The sequence below is a fragment of the Chanodichthys erythropterus genome, chromosome 20 (assembly GCF_024489055.1).
Source record: "Chanodichthys erythropterus isolate Z2021 chromosome 20, ASM2448905v1, whole genome shotgun sequence".
Classification (NCBI taxonomy): Eukaryota; Metazoa; Chordata; class Actinopteri; order Cypriniformes; family Xenocyprididae; genus Chanodichthys; species Chanodichthys erythropterus.
The window spans coordinates 29,794,757-29,814,909 of NC_090240.1; the positions used below are offsets into that span (position 1 = coordinate 29,794,757).

General features: G+C 36.2%; 3 protein-coding genes across 3 annotated transcripts; 2 read left to right on the plus strand and 1 right to left on the minus strand.

The window, feature by feature from the left end:
- Positions 1–1,424: 1,424 nt before the first annotated feature.
- On the minus strand, positions 1,425–9,966 carry coq10a (coenzyme Q10A). The gene is made up of 5 exons (XM_067370753.1): positions 9,438–9,966; positions 7,904–8,050; positions 6,408–6,600; positions 6,219–6,320; positions 1,425–3,286 (listed from the first exon to the last, which is right to left on the minus strand). Exons 1-5 carry the CDS (start codon positions 9,575–9,577, stop codon positions 3,119–3,121), a joined length of 750 nt encoding a protein of 249 aa, XP_067226854.1. The 5' UTR covers positions 9,578–9,966; the 3' UTR covers positions 1,425–3,118.
- A 1,019-nt stretch (positions 9,967–10,985) lies between these two features.
- si:ch211-148l7.4 (uncharacterized protein LOC563603 homolog) lies at positions 10,986–15,537 on the plus strand. Its single transcript, XM_067371640.1, has 2 exons — positions 10,986–11,137; positions 11,889–15,537. The coding sequence occupies exons 1-2, from the start codon at positions 11,058–11,060 to the stop codon at positions 13,309–13,311; spliced, it is 1,503 nt and encodes a 500-aa protein (XP_067227741.1). The 5' UTR covers positions 10,986–11,057; the 3' UTR covers positions 13,312–15,537.
- Positions 15,538–15,818: 281 nt separating this feature from the next.
- snrpg (small nuclear ribonucleoprotein polypeptide G) lies at positions 15,819–19,494 on the plus strand. The gene is made up of 4 exons (XM_067371310.1): positions 15,819–15,953; positions 16,162–16,184; positions 17,383–17,507; positions 19,373–19,494. Exons 1-4 carry the CDS (start codon positions 15,922–15,924, stop codon positions 19,421–19,423), a joined length of 231 nt encoding a protein of 76 aa, XP_067227411.1. The 5' UTR covers positions 15,819–15,921; the 3' UTR covers positions 19,424–19,494.
- The last annotated feature ends 659 nt before the right edge of the window (positions 19,495–20,153 follow it).

The following is a 20,153-nucleotide window of genomic DNA, read 5'->3' on the forward strand; positions in this document are numbered from 1 at the left end:
TAAAATACATTCAGTCGTCGCTCCCAAAATGAATTCAATGGGTCATCTTGTTAATGTCATAAATTATTTGTCATTACCGATTAAAGAGTATCTGGCGCCACCGCACGGTTAAATAAACACATTTGCCGAGTAAGTTACATTGGTATTAAAAACGGCTTTTTAAAAAGCCTTTAATGTTTACAATGCGTGGAATGGTGCGCTGTGATTGGTTGAGAGCGGATATATCGCGTTCTGCAGAAAAAGGAGACTGGCGTTTGTCGCGTTTTGGGAAGAAAGGGAGAAAACATTACAGAATAACACAGCGGATATCGCATTTTGCGCAAAATTAATAAATGACTTTTCAATACCGACCAGATACAATACTGATTTTGGTGGAAACTCATTTTTTTTAAAATGGCGTTTATCGCGTTTTGGAACCAAACTCTTCATATCTTAATTTGTGTTCTGAAGATGAATGAAGGTCTTACGGGTGTGGAACGGCATGAGGGTGAGTAATAAATTACAGAATTTTCATTTTTTGGTGAACTAACCCCTTTAACGAGTCACAGTCAGATTTAATTCATCACGAGAGTGAGCTGACTGACAAGATATGGAAGATTTTTGCAGTATTTTTGATTTAAACTAAGTGATAGGGAACCTGCAAATGATTAGTTGTTTTTCATTAAGAATAATAATGAACCCACCATTCAAGCAATTGTTGCCCCCAAATTTTGCGCCAATTTGAAAGTGAAAGTAAAATGCACAACGGCTGCACTTCCATTCACAACGGTGCGTGTCTACTGGCCTCCGTGTTCATTCCGAGCTTCAATAGGAATGAACTGAAAACGCTTGCTCTTCTCCTCACCGTTATGAATGCATATACGGCATTTTACTTTTGCTTTCAAATTAGCGCCAATTCGAGGTGCATTTTGATTTCGAATTAGCGATTTAAAAGCGAGGTGCAAAAGGGAACATCCCATGGGAAAATTTCCTCACCATCAAGTTGGTTGACATGTAGTTGCAAAGTTACTTATAGTTAGAAGGTCTAAAGCGGACCATCGAATAAAGTATAACCCAAAATCTTATTAAATAATACTATATAAATACCAATCCTGCATTGGACTTTCCCCCATTGACTTTAACTATCAGCCAAAAACTGGCATTTCTTAAAACATATTTTATGCTCCCTAGAAGAAAGTCATACAAGTTTGGAATGACATGAGGAGGAGTAAACGATTACACAGTATTCATTTATGACAATCTGGTCGTTCTTTAATGGATTGGATTATTGAAGTTCAGTTTTAACTGTGAATTTTTTAGCAAAGATTGGCATGGGAAAGATCTTCAGGTCAGGGAAACATGAATAAGAAACTCCACTATAGTCTCTCATGCTGTTATAAATACATGACCCAGATACCACCACCTTACTCAGATTTCCTCAACCTCCACTGCCAGCTTCACTTTGTATTCTTTTGTTCACCATTATGTTTTCACAAGCACTCATCTATCTCCTCAGAGGTGAGTCAGTTGTCCTACTACTTGACAACAAAAGGGTCAATGCATATCCAAATCCAATATGTTGTACTTCAGAGTGCAAGCAGTTCAAGTAAAACAGACAAAATGTGTTTTGAAATAAATTTATATATTCTCAAATTAAAAGAATGCTTGTGCAAGATTATAACACTGACAACAGTTAAGGTTTAGAGAACAGATAACATTCATTTCAGAGAGAATTTGTTCCTAAAACTGTGCTCTTCTTGCTCTTATGAAGCACGGATCATCTCTTTGGTTGTTATTCACAGTTGTTCAACCAAACATTCTCACTTAACAGACATTTAACAAGATCGTTTTTATGATAACACCCTAGAAATCTACTGATGGTGACGTTTTTCCACGGAAGACTGTTAGACGGGTGTTTGTACAGCACGGATAAATTAGCAATCGACAATTACAATGTTATTTGAAGTCATTTATAAATGCCATGAACACTTACATAAGGCATTGAAATGGCTAAAAATAAAATCTCATAAAATAACCGTTCAAAAAAAGAAAAGGTCGCTATGCTTGATGCTTTGCCAGCTCATACTGTAGCTTTCTGAGAAATCACAATATATGAATAAAGTAGTGTTTAAACAGACATTAATGTAGCAACAGAACAAAAATGGCACAGTCTACATGAACAGGCACAAACTGGGATCACTATTAGGGAAAAACAGGCCGACTTCTCTGGATTTCTCCAAAGCCCTGAGTTTGCATAAATGCATCCAAAGAAAGCAAAAGCATGCTAAATATAATTCTACCTTCAATACAATACACTACTTCTATAAACAAAGTTTATTGTTTTCTATAAGGATAAATATTTAGGTGGGAGAAATATCTGACATCACTCTTAACTGTATAATTTATTTTTAATATATTTACAGTTGTGATCAAAGTCACAAACCTCGAGTGTGACTTCCTCAGATGAATATTCTAAATTCAGTGCAGTGTGAAAGTCAAGTAGGTCATTGTAAGCGTGTTCAAATTCAAGCATTTTGAATTCTCACCATATTCAAATCTAGTTGTATAAAGACTCATTTTAAAAGGAATATTCCGGGTTAGTCCGCGCCTTTCGCATTCTGTTGATTAGCACCGAAAATAATATAGAATTAAAACCGTAAAATACGTCAAAGCTGCGCATTTGCAGTGGAGCAAGTAAACAATGGTTGTGCTGTGTGTTTTATTGTTTGTTTTTAAAAACAGGTACAAACCGGAATGATTTTTTTTGTGGTAATCAACAGCGTGCGACAGATTTCACCTAAAACATTCCTTACAGTTTCAGTAATAAGTTCTTCAGATTTGGCCCCAACAATCCCATAGCAAGAAAGAATATGTAAACGAGATGAAACCCTAATGAAACATCCAAGTGTTTGCTCCTCAACTCTTGCCATCCAGAGCTGCAATAATCAATTAATCTTCATTCACAGTCAAAAAGCAACCAAAACAAAACATGTTTAAGGTGCAATACCTCAAATGAACTGAAATATTGTCTAAAAGTAAATGGTATCCATCATACCATCCCAACATATTCTAGTGATGTGATTTGTCATGCGAGTTTTGTGAGTTCCAGATGTAGACGAGTCCAGTGTGATGATGCACCTCACGTTTGATGGACCTCGTGAAACATGAGCTCACGGGGTATCCTCGTCTCGGGCCCGTACATTTTGCACGCTCTCCGCTCAAACGCGGCCACCATCTGCTTCACCACCTCGTCGAAGAACACAGTTGCTAACTGCGAATGCAGCAGTGAACGGAACTCGAACGAGATCTGGGGGAAGCCAACGACATCCAGAGAAGAGATTACAGACATGGTAGCTTTACTTCCTAACAAGCACTGACTCTTTGATATAAAACATCACTTAAAAGTCCCATCCTAAAAAACTTCTGCCATCGAGTAGTTTTGTTACTGTTAACTAAAACTTTTAAAAAACATGTAGAAATAAACATAAAAGTACGGAAGGGGATTAGGGCCAAGCAATAATAATAAATAAAACCATCTCGAGATTAAAGTTGTTAAATTACGAGAAAAAAACGTGTTAAATTTCGAGAAAAAAGTCCAGATAAAATGTTGAGAATAAACTCATTAAATTACGAGAAAAAAGTTAAATTATGAGAAAAATTGTTAAATTTCAAGAAAAAAGTCGAGATAAAATGTTGAGAATAAACTCATTAAATTATGACTTTATTCAACATTTTATCTCGACTTTTTTCTTGAAATTTAACACGTTTTTTACTCGTAATTTAACGAGTTTATTCTAAACATTTTATCTCGACTTTTTTCTCGAAATTTAACAAGTTTTTTCTCAATTTAACAACTTTAATCTCAAGATGGTTTTAATTTATTATTATTGCTTGGCCCTAATCCTCTTCAATATAAAAGGGTTAGTTCACTTAAAAATGAAAATTCTGTCATTAATTACTCACTCTCATGTCGTTTCAAAGACCTTAGTTCATCTTCGGAACACAAAATGAAGATATTTTTGATGAAATCAGAGATTTCTGTCCCTCCATTGACAGTCAACGCAACTACTACTTTGACACTTCAAAAAGTTCATAAAGAGATTGCAAAACTAATCCATATGAATTGAGTGGTTTAGTCAAAATTTTCTGAAGAGACACGATCCCTTTATATGATTGAATTTAGGCTTTTATGCAACAATACGAGTCTGCGTTCTGATGAACCCGGACGCTTGCACTGTCTATACAACGTCAACAGTGTAGGAGACTGATAGGGAAGAGAAGAAATTGTTGAATAAAGTTATTATTTTTGTTTTGTTTTTGCGCACAAAAAGTATTCTAGTCACTTCATAACATTAAGGTTGAACCACTGTAGTCACAGTGACTATTTTAACAAATGTCTTTAATGCCTTTCTGAACCTTGAAAGGTGCAATGATGTTGCTGTCTATAGGGAAGTCTTATATTATAATATATATATATAAAATATAATATATATATATAAAATATAATATATATATATAAAATATAATATATATATATAAAATATAATATATATATATATATATAAAATATATATTTATTAGTGCTGGGCAACGATTAAATATTTTAATCGCGATTAATCGCATGATTTTTCTGCGATTAATCGCAGCATGCGCAAAATTCAATAATGAAATCAAAAGTAGTTTATTGTGTAATTTTATTCTTTCAAAGTACTTCTGTATGAACAAAAGTGCAATAGAGAATACGAACCGACGTCACACCTCGTTGCATGCCGGGGCGGCGCCGCCATTTTGACAGGGTCGCCCTATTACTCGTACTGAAATTAATACGGATTCTTGCTTACCTTTTGTTTTGTTTCTGCCATTAAGTGGAACGTTAACATTTTTAATGGTATCGTTTGCAGGGAATAGAAGCTGTTTAATCGCATCGCATGATCATTTTATTTATTTTTTCACTGAAGTTTTGTAGAATTTCGTTTACAGTGTTGATCTGTTTACTGTGTCGCACGCTGGACGCTCACTGCTGCGTCAGCCATCGTATGAATATCATCGTATGAATATCCAAATAAATCTATGTAATTAACACACTGAGAAAAGTCGATTCATTTATTTGTTGGAAACGTTTAAATGATGCTTAAACGAGCATATTTAGTAGGCCTACAACTTGTCATTGTAATTCCCCTTTTCCATGATCACAGATGAGGAGAATCAGAGATTATGGGTCAAATTCAGCGGACAGGCGGACACGAACACACTGTATTTTTATATTTATTTTAACAAATGACAACCACACTAAGCAATTTCCTACCTTTATAAAACCGTTATGAAGAAAATGTATAAAATGGTTACATTTTAAGTGATACTGAAAGTTTATATTTTGGTGTCATCCGTTTTTCTGCATGTGCTTTATTTGTAAATAGAATTTGGTATCTTTAATATCAGTCTAAGTGCATTAAGCGTTTTCTTGAGATGACATGAGAGGAAACCGTTTAAGATATAAACGTGTTGCATTCATATTTTGGGCTCATTTGTGTATCTCCACACAGTATGCTTTAATAAACATGTACAGAATTGTTGCTCACATGAAGCGTTTGTTAAGCATTTGAATGTCCCCGTCAAGTTCTGCTAATTCACGAGCGCAGTGAGAGTCAGACTCGCAAAGGTAATGTTAATTATTAAACCAAACAAAATCAAAACGTTCAAAAACACTTAGCAATGTGATTCTTTTATTGAGTGATAAGCAGTGGGTACCTTTTTCCAATTTTCTGTCCGCACCAGATATTTTCTTTTTCGCGCTGTAGCTCTTAGGCACACAACAAATGCTTTCATTGGTTGAGACGCGTGATGACGCTCATCCCAAGCAGCCAGTAGCCTACTAATAAACATCCCACCCCTCCTGTGACCCATGGTTTGTGTTGTATTCGGTTGTAGTCTATCTATGTGTATTCAAACGCAGTGAGCAACGGATTTTCAAAATAAAAAGTACGTTAACGCGCGATAAACTAATTGTCGGCGTTAATTAATTAATGCGTTAACGCGATAAAAACGCGTTAACTTGCCCAGCCCTAATATATATATATATATCTTAATTTGTGTTCCAAAGATGAACGAAAGTTTGGAACGACATGAGAAATGTAGAAATCTCCATTTTAGGAGGTTCTACAGAAAGTTCTGCAAGCTTGTCAGACCTAGCAACAGTAACCAGCTTAGCGAAGAGTTAACTGAATGCAAATGGTACTTACAGAGAAGTCTACTGTACATGTGCGAGGATAGCCAGGAATACCAGGACTAAAGCGCCATATTGTCTCTAAGTGATTGAAGAGTTTACCATCCGAACACACCGCCTGAAATAGGATGGGGTGAAATATAATTAGTCATGAATTCGTTTCAGATGGCACTGGAGGTGTTGTAAAGCACACAGGATAACTTACTTTGACGAGATGTGGACGGACGTGGCTTATCATAGAAGTGTATCGTTCAACAACTGGAGGGAAGCCCACTTCCAGCTGGGCTTTGGCGTGACCGGCCCTTTTCATGATGGTTTGGGACTTTTTACACCATGGTACAAAGTGTTTGTAGTCATCCACATTGGCTACCACATCGTACATTTCTTGCATCGAGTACCTAAAGACCAAAGCACAAGTTAACCTTTACAATTTCAAAATTAAGCAGAATCTCAATAAAACGAGCAATAAAACTGTTGTTACTGTTAAATGGGGTGGTTGATTATGATTTCACTTTTTTACCTTTAGTTAGTGTGTAATGTTTCTGTTTGAGAATAAACAACATATGCAAAGTTACGACGCTCAAAGTTCAATGCAAAGGGAGATATTTTCTTTTAAAGAATTCTCAGTTTAAAGACTACAACAAATGGCTGGTAGGGACTACAACAAGCTTCTTCCTGGGTTAGTGACATCACTAACCCCAAAATTGACATAAACCCTGCCCCCAAGAACACACAAGAAAGGGGGCGAGGCCATGTTAGGCTGCTTTAGAGAAGAGGAAGAGTTGTTGTAGTACAGTGTTGTTACCATGCCATCATTTTACACCAGAATGCTTCACAAACAAGGGTCAATTCAATGCTGGATTTGCATAAAAGATTAACATGACGGCACATGCTAGTGGATGAGTTGAATCAACTCCACAGCAACTACATAAATTTATCCACTAACCATTCAGAAATGTGCAGTTTCATTCTAAAAGTTGTAACTTCTTCCTGAATCTCTCCATCAGTGTCGACTCCGGTTTGAACAATGTAAGGCTGAACACCGTTACTGACAATCGTCATTTTGGCAGCGTGAGATTCTCCAGCTTTGTTGTTGCTGTTGAGCAACTGTTAAAGCTCCGCCCTCTTCTGGAAAGCGTCCAGGAGCAGCAGCTCATTTGCATGATGACACACACAAAAACACTTTTTTTTTGTTTACACCTAAATAGGGGCAAATTTGACAAGCTATAATGAATGATCTGTGGGGTACTTTGAGCTGAAACTTCACAGACACATTCTGGGGACACCAGAGACTTATATTACGTCTTGTAAAAGGGGCATAATAGGTGCCCTTTAACTAAAACTAAAAGGATTAAAAATCGTTTTCATTAATTAAAATAAAGTTATATGCTATAAATGTGTCTTTTACTTATTTATTGCTTTTTTTTTTTTGGTATTGTATTTTATTTTTATTAGTAGTAGTAATATTTATTTTGATCAGTCATATTTTATTTCTGTATTTATGTCGCTGATTGTATTAGGTCTAGGTTTACTGCTGCCCCACCTCCACTAGATCAATACAGCTCTGTTAATTTATTATCTAACACCACAAAAGCTTGCCATCATCCTCCATAAAAAAGAAGGGGTTATTGATCAGGATCAGACGCTGGGGCTATCTTACCTACCCTAGCTTTACTTAGGGAAGGGTAGAGGTCAGCTTACCCTAGTATTCTCCTCTCTGAATACTCCTTTCTCTTTTTGGTGAGGCTGATGAAAGATCTCCTGTGAGGAGTGGGAGTCGAATCCACTTCAGAGATACAGAGAGTGCGCGGATAGCGAGTCATCAGGATCCCGCAGGAGGACAAGTGTCTGAAAAAAAAGAGGACAAATGAGACACAGGGTTCTGTTAAATACAGTGCATGCAGTACTGTGATGATACAAGAATGGCCTGCAATGGTTCTACCATTATACTATGGAACCAAAGGTTTAGTATATTCATATATCGTGATATTTCCACGGAACTAGCAGGATACATGTCCACAAAACATTGCATTCCCAAGCTTCCCCCAACCAGGGTAAAAATAGATTCCTCCAAAATACCATAGTGACTTCATGTTACTAACTGTAAAAATCATAATAAATCACCTAGTATAAGAATAAAAATCTGTAATAATTATTGAGGTATTGAAACAACCGTATTATAGACCACACATACAGTAGTGTAATAAATCGGAATAAAATGGTCACCATTAAAGGGTTAGTTCACCCAAAAATGAAAATAATGTCATTTATTACTCACCCTCATGTCGTTCTACACCCGTAAGACCTTCATTCATCTTCAGAACACAAATTAAGATATTTTTTGATGAAATCCGATGGCTCAGTGAGGCCTACATTCACAGCAATGACACTTCCTCTCTCAAGATCCATAAAGCTACTAAAAAACATATTTAAAACAGTTTATGCGAGTTCAGTAGTTCTACCTTAATATTATAAAGCAGTTAGAATACTTTTTGAGCGCCACAAAAAAACAAAAGAATGACTTTTCAACAATATAGTGATGGGTCGATTTCAAAACAGTTTCGGAGCTTTACGAATCGAATCGGCGATTTGGATCTCCTATCAAACGGCTAAACTGCTTAAATCACTTGACTTTGACGCTCCGAGTCACTGATTCGATTCCTAAAGCTTCGAAACAGTGTTTTTTTTTTGGCGCACAAAAATATCCTCGTCGCTTTATAATATTAAGGAAGAACCAGTGAACTCACATGAACTGTTTTTAATATGTTTTAGTAACGTACCTTTATGGATCTTGAGAGAGGAAATGTCATTGCTTTGAATGCAGGCCTCACCGAGTCATCAGTTCATCAAAAATATCTTAATTTGTGTTCCGAAGATGAATGAAGGTCTTACGGGTGTAGAACGACATGAGGTGAGTAATTAATGACATTATTTTCATTTTTGGGTGAACTAACGTTAACCCTTTAAAATAAATAACAAAGCTTTTTATACTTGACATTCCCAACATAATTACATTCTGCGGTAATAACCAACTATAGTATTTTAGCGAAAACTTTAACGTTACCATGGTAATTTATGTGTGTGGAGGGGTGGGGGGATTTCCCACCTCGTTTTGTTCAGCGATGCGACACGTCAATCATTCAACAAAAGCCTTTTATATGGAGTGTATTTAATATTTGTATGTTTATATAATATATTCCACAATTCATGATGAAATGTAAATGCGGTATATTACCTGATGGACCAGTGCTGTATTCTCTCTCTGCATTTAAACGGGCTGCTGGGGCGACACGGACCGACAGTCGCTATTTCCAGAAACTCACTGAACGTCCGAACACCCATCGGGAGCCGCCGGGCGCCTCCTGACACGGCCATCAATAAAATAGCGTGACCTATCCAATGTGTGTAAAACTAATCTTCAATAACACGATTAACACAGTAATAAACAAACGCGCGCTGTCATCTCTATGTGAATAAACGAGTCGGCTGTTTTTCCGTGACCAAATCCACGCTGTGTATCATATTTCGCTTCTAGATAATAATCTACTGAAACAATAGTCCTTTCTCCTGCGATTCCTCCGAAACCGATTGAGGTTAAACCGGTGAAGCTTTCATAAGCAGCCGGTGTGTGGGGGACACACTGTTCTGATGTATCACCGCCCGGACAGGTGCAGCTGCCGCCAACTGGACCGGAGGAGGACAGAATGTCACATTAAAACAAATATAATATGATTTCAATTCTAAACTGGAGCATTTTTTTTAAATCATCCTAATAAGTGATATATGTAGATAAAAACTCATGACATTAACTAACAGATATTAATAATCGTAATAAGAGGCGTGTCGTTTCATTCCAACTCACTAGGGGACGATGTTGTGCGGTTTGAGCACATTTCATAATAAAAGTCTTCTACTTGCGCTCTTATCACATTCATAAAAAAATAGAAATGTTACGAATTAAAAAAAGATTATTATAGTATAGTGAATCAGCTTGTATTTTTATGTTTTATTTTAATATTAGTTTATGTTTTAGTAATTTTGCTATGTGCTTTTTGGCACTTTTATTTATTTCAGTTTTAGTAGTTTAGTTTTTTTAATCTAATACTTATATTTTATTTTATTTTATTTCAGCTTTATTCCAAATAACAAAAACGATTTTATAATTTTAAGGTAACAATAACAACAATTAACAACAATAACAACATAGGATTAGGGCTTAGTTCAATTAGGGCATTTAAGTAGCTTTTATAAACTTTCACTAGAAAAAAAAAAAAACGTTACTGATGTGCATCTTGAGACAAAACAATATTGTAAGATATGTCAGTGCAAGTTGCTTTCAGTTTAAACAGCTCAAACATGCATTTTAGTCTACGACTAGCTTAAGCCTTGTCCGGGGGATAAAGTCAGAATTATGAGACATAAACTCGCAATTCTGTCTATATAACACGCAATTGTGAGTTTATATCAAGCAATTCTGAGGGGAAAAAAATCAGACTTGTTAGATAAAAAGTCACAATTACCTTTTTTAATTTTTTATTCAGTGGAGGAAACAAGCTTCCGTACGTTGAGTGATCTATTTCTTGTTAAATGCAGTTTAATAATTTAAAATTAAACATGTATGCCATTTCTAATTTGTTATAATAAAGTCTTTTCTTGGGTCATATTGAATTTAATAATAATAAACCTACCTCAGTGTCATAAATGTGCATAACAGTAGCGCATGTGAAACGCGTACTTGTGGGATTATGGGTGTTGTAGTTTTTAAAACTGCCTGAACTAGTTTCGCAGAAGCGCATGGGTGTTGAAGTGAAAGTCCGTTTGCGTCGAACCTCACATTTCCGTGTATTCTGCGTTCATGAACTTAAAAACATCTGCTGTAATGTCCACATTGAGGGGCGAGAAACACATTTTGAGTGATACAAAGTCCTCGAGTGGGTGAGTTTGTATGTCAGCAGCGTAGCAGGACAGCTAGTAAACTCTTCCTATGTCAGTGTTGCTTTAATGCTCCATGTAGTTTTTCTAGGTGTCTTCATTATATAGCTAAGCATATACATTTGTTTAATTATTTTTTTTTATCCTAGTCAATTATGTAAACCTGTTCTTGCATTGCAATTAAAAAACTTACATACTACTTTATTCCAGCAACCATTACTCCAGTCTAAAGTGTCACATGATCCTTCAGAAACCATTCTGTTTGGGTTTGGATTTCAGGTGCTCACGGAATTATCGTTAATACGAGTTTCCTTGGGAAAAATGTCACATGAACGCCCTCCCATTTCGAAACTGCTCGTAATCACGACTTTAGAAGTCTATTATCACTGTTGAATATGGACTTTTCTACTTGATATTTTTGTGGAAACCGTGATAGATTATTTTTAGGGTTCTCTGATGAATATAGAAACAGAATTTATTTAAAATATAAATCTTATGTCACATTATAAATATCTATATTATGTCCTTGCTTTTTTTTAATCTTCAAACTTTTGAATGATAGCGTAACACTAAACAATGATAATACAATAAATTGTGATAATATTTCACAATATTATGGTTTTTACTGTATTTTTGTTTAAATAAATACAGAGACTTAATAGAAAAAAACATTAAAAAAAAAATTAAAATGGAAATGAAATGATTTATGACTGAATGCCATTAATTCACTTTATATTTTTGTATTTTCATATAGCAATATGGATTCCAGACATTGCAACTGGAATGGAGCAAAAAGTGACCAGATATCCACTAGGCCTAGACCCATGTCGGACACCTTATCCAAACTGGCTCAATTCATCACTTGCATTGAGTACAAACCAAAACCACAGACGTCTTCCTCCATCCGCAAAGACTGCGTCCAAGAATTCTCCGAACTAAATGCCCTTGTGCATCAGCAGGAAAGAGAGAAAGTCCTACAAAAGCTCCATTGCTGTCAACGCTGTGGCCAAAAGTTTGCTTTGCTCTCTAGTTTGCAGCTACACAAGTGCCCTGGTGTCACATCTATGTGCCAGACATGCAGAGGGAAACCCGCAATGAGTTCTTCGTGCCCTTCCTGCGGGACCGAACCTTCAGGCCCACGTTGCCCAGAAGATCCCTTCTATCCAGACAACAGCCCCTATGCGTGCGCCCCATGCGGGCAAGCCTTCAGCCACAAGCAAGAGCTGCTGTACCACCAGCAGGCAGGAGGCTGTCAGCCCGCAAAGACTCTCAAACCTCCTTCACCTTCATACGCCTCGTTGCCTCCATCTCACCCAAGCGCCAGCGCGTCTCTCCCTTCATGCACTTTGTGTTCCAGAACGTTCCGTTCTACTGCTGGACTTTCCTGCCACATGCGCTTTTCCCACACACATACGGATAGCAGCACGAAGGAAAAGAAAGCTTTCCTCTTTCCATGCCGTTCCTGTGACAAATCATTTACCAAGACATCACTGCTCCACCGGCACAGGAAAGAGGAACACCGGCGCGAATTAAAGGTGAAGAAACCGCAGAGGAACTCTGTGAAAGCTACCAGGCAGAGGCGGAAAGGTGAGACGTATCCATGTCTCCACTGTGGAAAAGAGTTCCTGCACCATCTGACACGATGGGCGCATTTCAAACACTACACCACTCACCATCAGACCCATCTCGAATTAAGTGCCAAATCAGCTAGTGCTGACGCAGATGGGTTCCACCCAAAGGCAGCTAAGAAGCTCATACCTTCCCAAGAAAATAGACCAAAGAGAGGTAGACCGAGGACCAAAAATCTACCTGCTTTGACTGAAACCAAGCAAGAGGACGAAGCGGAAAGGGATAAGCAGGATGACAGCGATGAAGACGAGGATACCGAGTTTCCTTGTACGTCATGCGATCAGGTCTTTATCTCCAAAGCTGCTCTGCGTGTGCATGAGGAAGTCCACGAGGAAGTGCCTAAAGAAGTTCATCAACCGGCCAACACGTGCAAGTGTTGTAGTGTGTGTTCAGGTGGGATTCCCCTCTCTGAGATTCCAGAAGATTGTGAAAAGAAAGTCTATCACTGTGTGCCATGTGCTGAGGCTTTTGTAGCCCTGAACACTTTTCTAGAGCACTGCCAGAAACATCTCGTACGTGAGAATGAAGATGAATTCAGTGATGACTGAAAGGGTTTCTTCATTTAAAAAAAAAAAAAAAGGAATAGTTCACACATTTTCTCACCCTCATTTTTTTCTCACCGAACATTAAAAAAAAATTCTTAAAGAGCCATTGCATATATTTTAGACAAAAAGCACAATTAAAGCCCTTCAAAAACTATTGGTGCATTTCAAAAGAAAAAGCTAAAAGCATATGCGTTTTTATGAAATGGCGGTGAATAAATAATTACAAAATTTTAATTCTTGGTTGAACTGATACTTTAAAGGGATTGCTGACCTAAAGATGAAAATTCTGTCACCATTTACTCACCCTCATGTCTTTTTAAACCTGTATGCATTCTTCTGCTCAACACAACATTTTGACGAATGTTAATAACCAAACAGTTTCAGTTCCCATTGACTTCCATTGTTTTTTGTGTATACAGTAAAAGTCAGTGGGAACTGAAAACATTTATTTACCAACATTCTGCAAAATAGAGTCAAAAATATCAACCTCGGTACCAATCGGTACTGAAAATTTAACAATTTGACGTTTTGAGCGCTGTCGAGCGGATTCGTAAACACCTCTGATTGGCCATTGTGTTCACGCGCTCAACAGATATGTCTGTGATTGGCTACAATGATCAACGCACGGGAGCGTTTGAATTTAAAAGCGTTTTGAAAGCGGGAGTGTTTGAATGCAGGCAGCTGATAGATGTGTGTATCTGTGTAATTGCTCGGTGAAGAGCATCATTGATGTCTATTTATAACATATTTTTGAAGCGTTGATCATTGTAGGCAATCACAGACATATCTGATGAGCGAGTGAACACAGTGGCCAATCAGAGGTGTTTACGAATCTGCTCAACAATGCTAAAAGCATCACATTTTTAAAATTTCAGTACCGAAGTCGGTACTTTTACTCTACTTCAAAATATGTTTGGAATGACATGTGTTGAGTAAATGATAACAGAATTTTCATTTTTGGGTGTACTATCTCTTTAAGAGCAGGGAAATTCTTCTGCAGATGCTGTAGGCTATCAGGAATTACATTCATCAGGCATTTTTGATTTAGGTAAACTGTCTAAATACTATCAGTATTGTACAGATTTTGATTTCTGTGGTTCATGAGGTATAATGTTGTATGGTGTAAACAGGATAACTCACTCCTACACTGAGCCAAACTGCCTGACAAATAATAGAGGCCTTCGATAATAATGGCAAGCCAATATTATTTTGTCAGATACGGGTACTCAAATAAAACCACTTCTACTCACAGCGTAGTTCTGCTCTAGGATGTTTTTCTATACTTTCACACAGAGCTAGAAGACATATTTCCATTATATTACTGTGAGAATATGGTGATTTGATTTTTTTTGACACATACACATACATCACTTCTGTTTTCTAAATAGCCAGTGCCTGTGCTGAAACAAAACCAGCTAAATTAATGTAATTCTTGTTATCTGTTAAGCTGGGGGACATAATATCTTTGGATCTGTGAGATTTGGCTACTGAAGTTTTGCAGCATATTTTATCATATTGCATTCTACTCGAGCATTGTGAAATTTCTGTTTGTATTTCATAAAGGAAACAAAATAAGCTTTTTTTCTTATAACATTTTATAGTCAAAATATCACAGTCTGAGAATGTCTGTTTCAAAATCATAGGTTTGCTGCTGAACATTGTGCATAAAATCTAACATGTTAATGTGTAGAAGCATAAAGGATATTAACATGTTTTATATACATTATATGTTATGCTATCATACCAAATGTTGCAAATATAACTTCGTTACTTTCTTTCTAGATATATACAGGAGAATAAACAATGTGCAGAAATGAGACCTCAGATCTGTCTCAGGTGAATCTTGTAAAGAAAAACAGTAAATTGTACTGCATTTTTGGTTAATTTCTTTATCAGTGGTTGTTAACCTTTATTAATATTCATTTGTTTCTGATGTTTTATGTAACACTTCTAACATTTTGTTTTCCTGCCACCAAATAGGCCGCAGTGATTTTTGTTCAGCTTTTCTTTTTTTTTTTTGCACTGATCTTTTTTGTCTTTAAACACTGTAAAGAGTCCACTTTATGGCTCACATTGTACATGATGAAGACATATATATATATATATTTGTTATTTTTTTTTTTTTTCAAATCTACTATTATGAACATAGACTGGAGGCATTTTGAATTTACCTTACTCTAATCTCTGGGTGTGTTTACTAGCAGCTACCTCCAGTATTACCTGCTTTGTCCCAAGATGTGTGATGATTTCTTTTCGTTTGAAAAAGTAAAAAAAAATTACCTCATCACTTATTACATTGAAATAGTTTTTGAATAAATCGTTAAAAAAAAAACGTTTGGTAGTGGTTGTTGTTATTTTTGTCGCCTTTAAAAATGACACAAATAGTACAAACACGACATTAAAATGTGTTGTAGAATCTTTTCCTGTGCACTGTTATTGAAGTTCGTCCTCCGCTACAGTAGGGGGCGACATTGCACACGGTGACCCACCAATACAGAAAATCCCGCGACCTCGAACGCCACTTCCTGCATTTCAGGCATCTTTCTTTCCGTTGTTTGAAACGTGTTTCAAACGTTTTTGTTTCACAAAAGTGTTAGATCTAACTAAATAAACATGAGCAAAGCACATCCACCTGAGCTGAAAAAGTAAGTATTTCAAGCTTTTGGTTGAATGGAATCATAAATGTCTTAGAATTTGCGATACACTTTAATTCAACTGCTGTAGCCGGTTTGTCTAATGTTATTTCGCAACATTATTCTCATTTATTGCACTGATATATTATCTGTAGTGTATCGGCTCTGTTTCGAATTATGGTTTTAAAATAAAATGCTTGTTTTTTTCTTGCCTTTTAAGATTTATGGACAAGAAGCTTTCACGTGAGTATAATGCTTTTTTTCTTCACAAAATATCCAGAAAGGTCTAAAATACAAGGATGTCATGTATCTGGAAATCCTAAATAACTTTTAATACTAACAATGTTATATTTTAACATTATTTGTGTTAGGTGCAAATAAGTAAAAAAATTATCTTATCTAAATGAGTGTTCTACTGCATGTATTAAAGCAGTGGTTCCCAACCAAATTCCTGGAGTACCCCCAACACTGCACATTTTGCATGTCTCCTTGATCAAGCACACCTGAATCAAGTCATCAATTCATTAGCAGAGACTCCAAGACCAGAAATGGGTGTGTCAGACAAAGGAGACATGGAAAATGTGCAGTGTTGGGGGTACTCCAGGAATGTGGTTGGGAACCACTGTATTAAAGGATTAGTTCACTTTCAAATAAAATTTTCCTGATAATTTACTCACCCCCATGTCATCCAAGATGTCAATGTCCTTCTTTCTTCAGTCGAAAAGAAATTAAGGTTCTTGATAAAAACATTCCAGGATTATTCTCCTTCTAGTGGACTTCAATGGCCTCCAGACGGTTGAAGGTTAAAATTAGTTTCAGTGCAGCTTCAAAGGGCTTTAAACGATACCAGACGAGGAATAAAGGTCTTATCTAAGTGTATTACTCCCCTCCACAGGTCAAAGTTTCAACTAAATTTTCATATTGAATATGCTAGTGCAAATATAACGTATATAACGATTAGTTCAAACTTTGACCTGTGGAGGGCAGTAATACACTTAGCAGTGTCTACACTGCCGAAATTCAAATAGAGAAGAGAGCTAGTTCAAAATGAGCATTTATAGTTAAAACATATATAATTTTTAGTTTTAGAAAAATGACCGATGGTTTCTCTAGATAGCACCCTTATTCCTCATCTGGTATCGTTTAAAGCCCTTTGAAGCTGCACTGAAACTGTAATTTTGACCTTCAACCGTCTGGTGCCCATTGAAGTCCACTATAAGGAGAAAAATCCTGGAATGTTTTCATCAAAAATCTTAATTTCTTTTCGACTGAAGAAAGAAAGACATGAATATCTTGGATGACATTGGGGTGAGTAAATTATCAGGGAATTTTAATTTGAAAGTGAACTAATCCTTTAAGCTGTGTTCAGAATGTGTGTCTAATGGTTTTATGCAAATGTGCGTTTCTTTTGTGAAGATGGTGTTTTTGTGTACACTTTCAGTGAAGCTCAATGGTGGTCGTCATGTTCAGGGCATCTTGCGTGGATTTGATCCCTTCATGAATCTGGTGGTTGATGACACTATAGAAATGGCTCCAGGAGGACAGATGAACACCATTGGGATGGTGGTCAGTACTCAATAATACCACAATCTGTTACATAACTCATAGTGAAACATAACTTGCTAACACAAGCATCTTATAGAAATTCACTGTTTAGTAGGTGCATAGATGTAAACTCCTCACCTTTCAGTGAGAACTCACCTTTTTGAAATCAAAATAGGTCACCTATGGGATTTGCATAGATCAAATAAAAAAGTGTGGTTCAAGTCTTACAAGGGTATTTGGGAACTTACAAGTGTAAATAAAGAACTGGTTGTTTCAATAAGTAGCCTACTGTACAGTGTTTCCTTTACTCTTTAAAAACTATGTCTGTAATGGTAATATTTTATGTATTTGAGGTGTGAGATGTGGCAAACAGTATTGCAGTCTAATCAGCCAGTATTGTCTTAAATATCCTGCATAGCATTTTGTTATTTCTAACATGAGATTTTAACCAAATGTTGCAACAATGTTATTTTTTTTGCGTGGAAAATTAGTTTTGGACATTAAGGGATTTTTTCATGTATTTTTATTACCCTGTAAGTAACTACAAATGAGCATGTAAAGCAAATAACTTGAAGAGAAATTCTGTGCGCAGCATGCCCCCGCCCCGCGCAATGTTCTCACCTTTTTTCCCACCTTACCTGTTTGCGTCCCTGCAGGGGTGAATATTCACTTGCCTCACAATTTGATTATGATTTAAAGAGTAATGATTGGATTATAAAACGATTCTCTGTGCATCACCATGCATTTCCCCCCCCCCTCCAATTCTTTTATTAATAACAATATATTAAAATTCACTATATGGTTCTTTTATCTTAATACAAAGGCTATACAGTGACTATTTTGAAAAAAGTATAAATAAATTGATTGATTATTAAAGCTACAAAAGTTATTCAGTTAAGAGCAGTGAGTGATTCCCTCATTTCTCTTTTTTTCTTGATTAACATTAATAGCAGCAGGTTTATTATATTAAGACCTAATGCACAGATCTAATATAATGTTAAACATCAGGATTTCCCCCCAACTGTTTACGTTCACTTAAAGGTTTAGTTTGATTAAATCCGAAATAATTTTATCCTCCTTTTGAAAGCAAAAAAAAATTAACTTTCAAGGTCCAGAAAAGTAGTAAAAACATTGTTAAAATAGTGGTTCAACCTTAATGTTATGAAGTGATGAGAATACCTTTTGTGTGCAAAAACAAAACAAAAATGTAAGTTTATTCAATAAATTTGTCTCTCCCCTGTCATTTCAGATTGACCCAGTCCATGAATTTCAGATTTAGCTTCAGTTTAAGGGAATGCAATTGCAATATGTTCTTATCTGTGCAGTGGGGGGGGGATCACACAGTTTCTGCCAATCTCATGTTAGTCTTGAATACATATCGAGTAACGATGCATCCTTCATATCTCCGAAAAGTCTTTAGTTTTATCATATTTATAAAAGACAGATACGCTAAACCGAGTCTTTCCGAAAAAAAAGCAGAGCTCCTGGTGCCGTGTCTGCCGTCAGTGCCGTGGGTGGAGCTAAAGAGTCACAAGCGCGTGCAGCTTCTGCGAAGAGATCGCATGCTAGCTGAGAGATTTTTATAAATTAAAAAGGGAACAAAAATGTTCATGTTGTTTACATTATATGCACTTGCGCGCCGATTGCCAACAAAACACAGACATCTGATGCAGCTTTACTCACCGTCCCCGATCTGCAAATCCAGTGCCGAGCTGGGACTCGTTTACAAAGTATTCGTTACCGAAATACTGTCAAACGTCTCGTGTTTGGAACTTTGGCCATGTTTAGCATGAGAATCCAACTCTTTAACAGTGTAAATAAGTCCCAATGCATGAAATAGCATTACACCCCCCATTAACTTGTGTTCTGTTTTGTTGTCTCTTCAGGTTATCAGAGGAAACAGTATAATCATGTTGGAGGCTCTTGAACGAGTATGAGGAACATGCCTAGCTTTTTTCCTGCTTTTCTGTTTTTTTTTTTTTTTTTTTTTTTTTTGCATCCAGCCAAGCTAACATCAAAATGGGTTTCTCATGTCTGTTTACAACAAAGGCTAAATACTAATGCAGAAATCCTTGATTGTTAAAATATTGTTTTATATGATCACCTTTTTTCTTTTTCTTTTTTAATGTTTTCTTATGCCTGTAAAAATGTGTGTACACAATTCATAAAACATTTTTGTGAATAAATGGACTACAATGTGACTATCCTTTTTGTTATTCCTATTTGATTGGTGTAATATTCAACAGTCAACTCAGTAAATGTATGCTTTTGAAGCCATTCTGTAATCTTGACTTGTTAAAATGAGTTTAAATGATTCCTTTGTCTAATCTAGCAATAGATGTTTTTTCTGTTGACAATTTTAAAACAGGATAGGATAGAAATAAGCAAATCACAGATTTATAATTAATAAAATGGTTCTTGTCCTGGTTCAAGAAAATAAATACTGTATAAAAATATACTATACAGTCTAATGAATTAGAAAAAAAAATATTTTAAACAAAATAGCTGCTTTGCATATTATCATCGTAAATACTAGTTTACTCGTTTAAAAACTGTACATGAACGCCCTCTCAAATCAATTTGAATGCGATGAGCTCGTAAATTAATCACGACTTCAGAAGTGGGAAGTAGGAAATTTCCCACAATTTGCCGTCACAATAATTTACT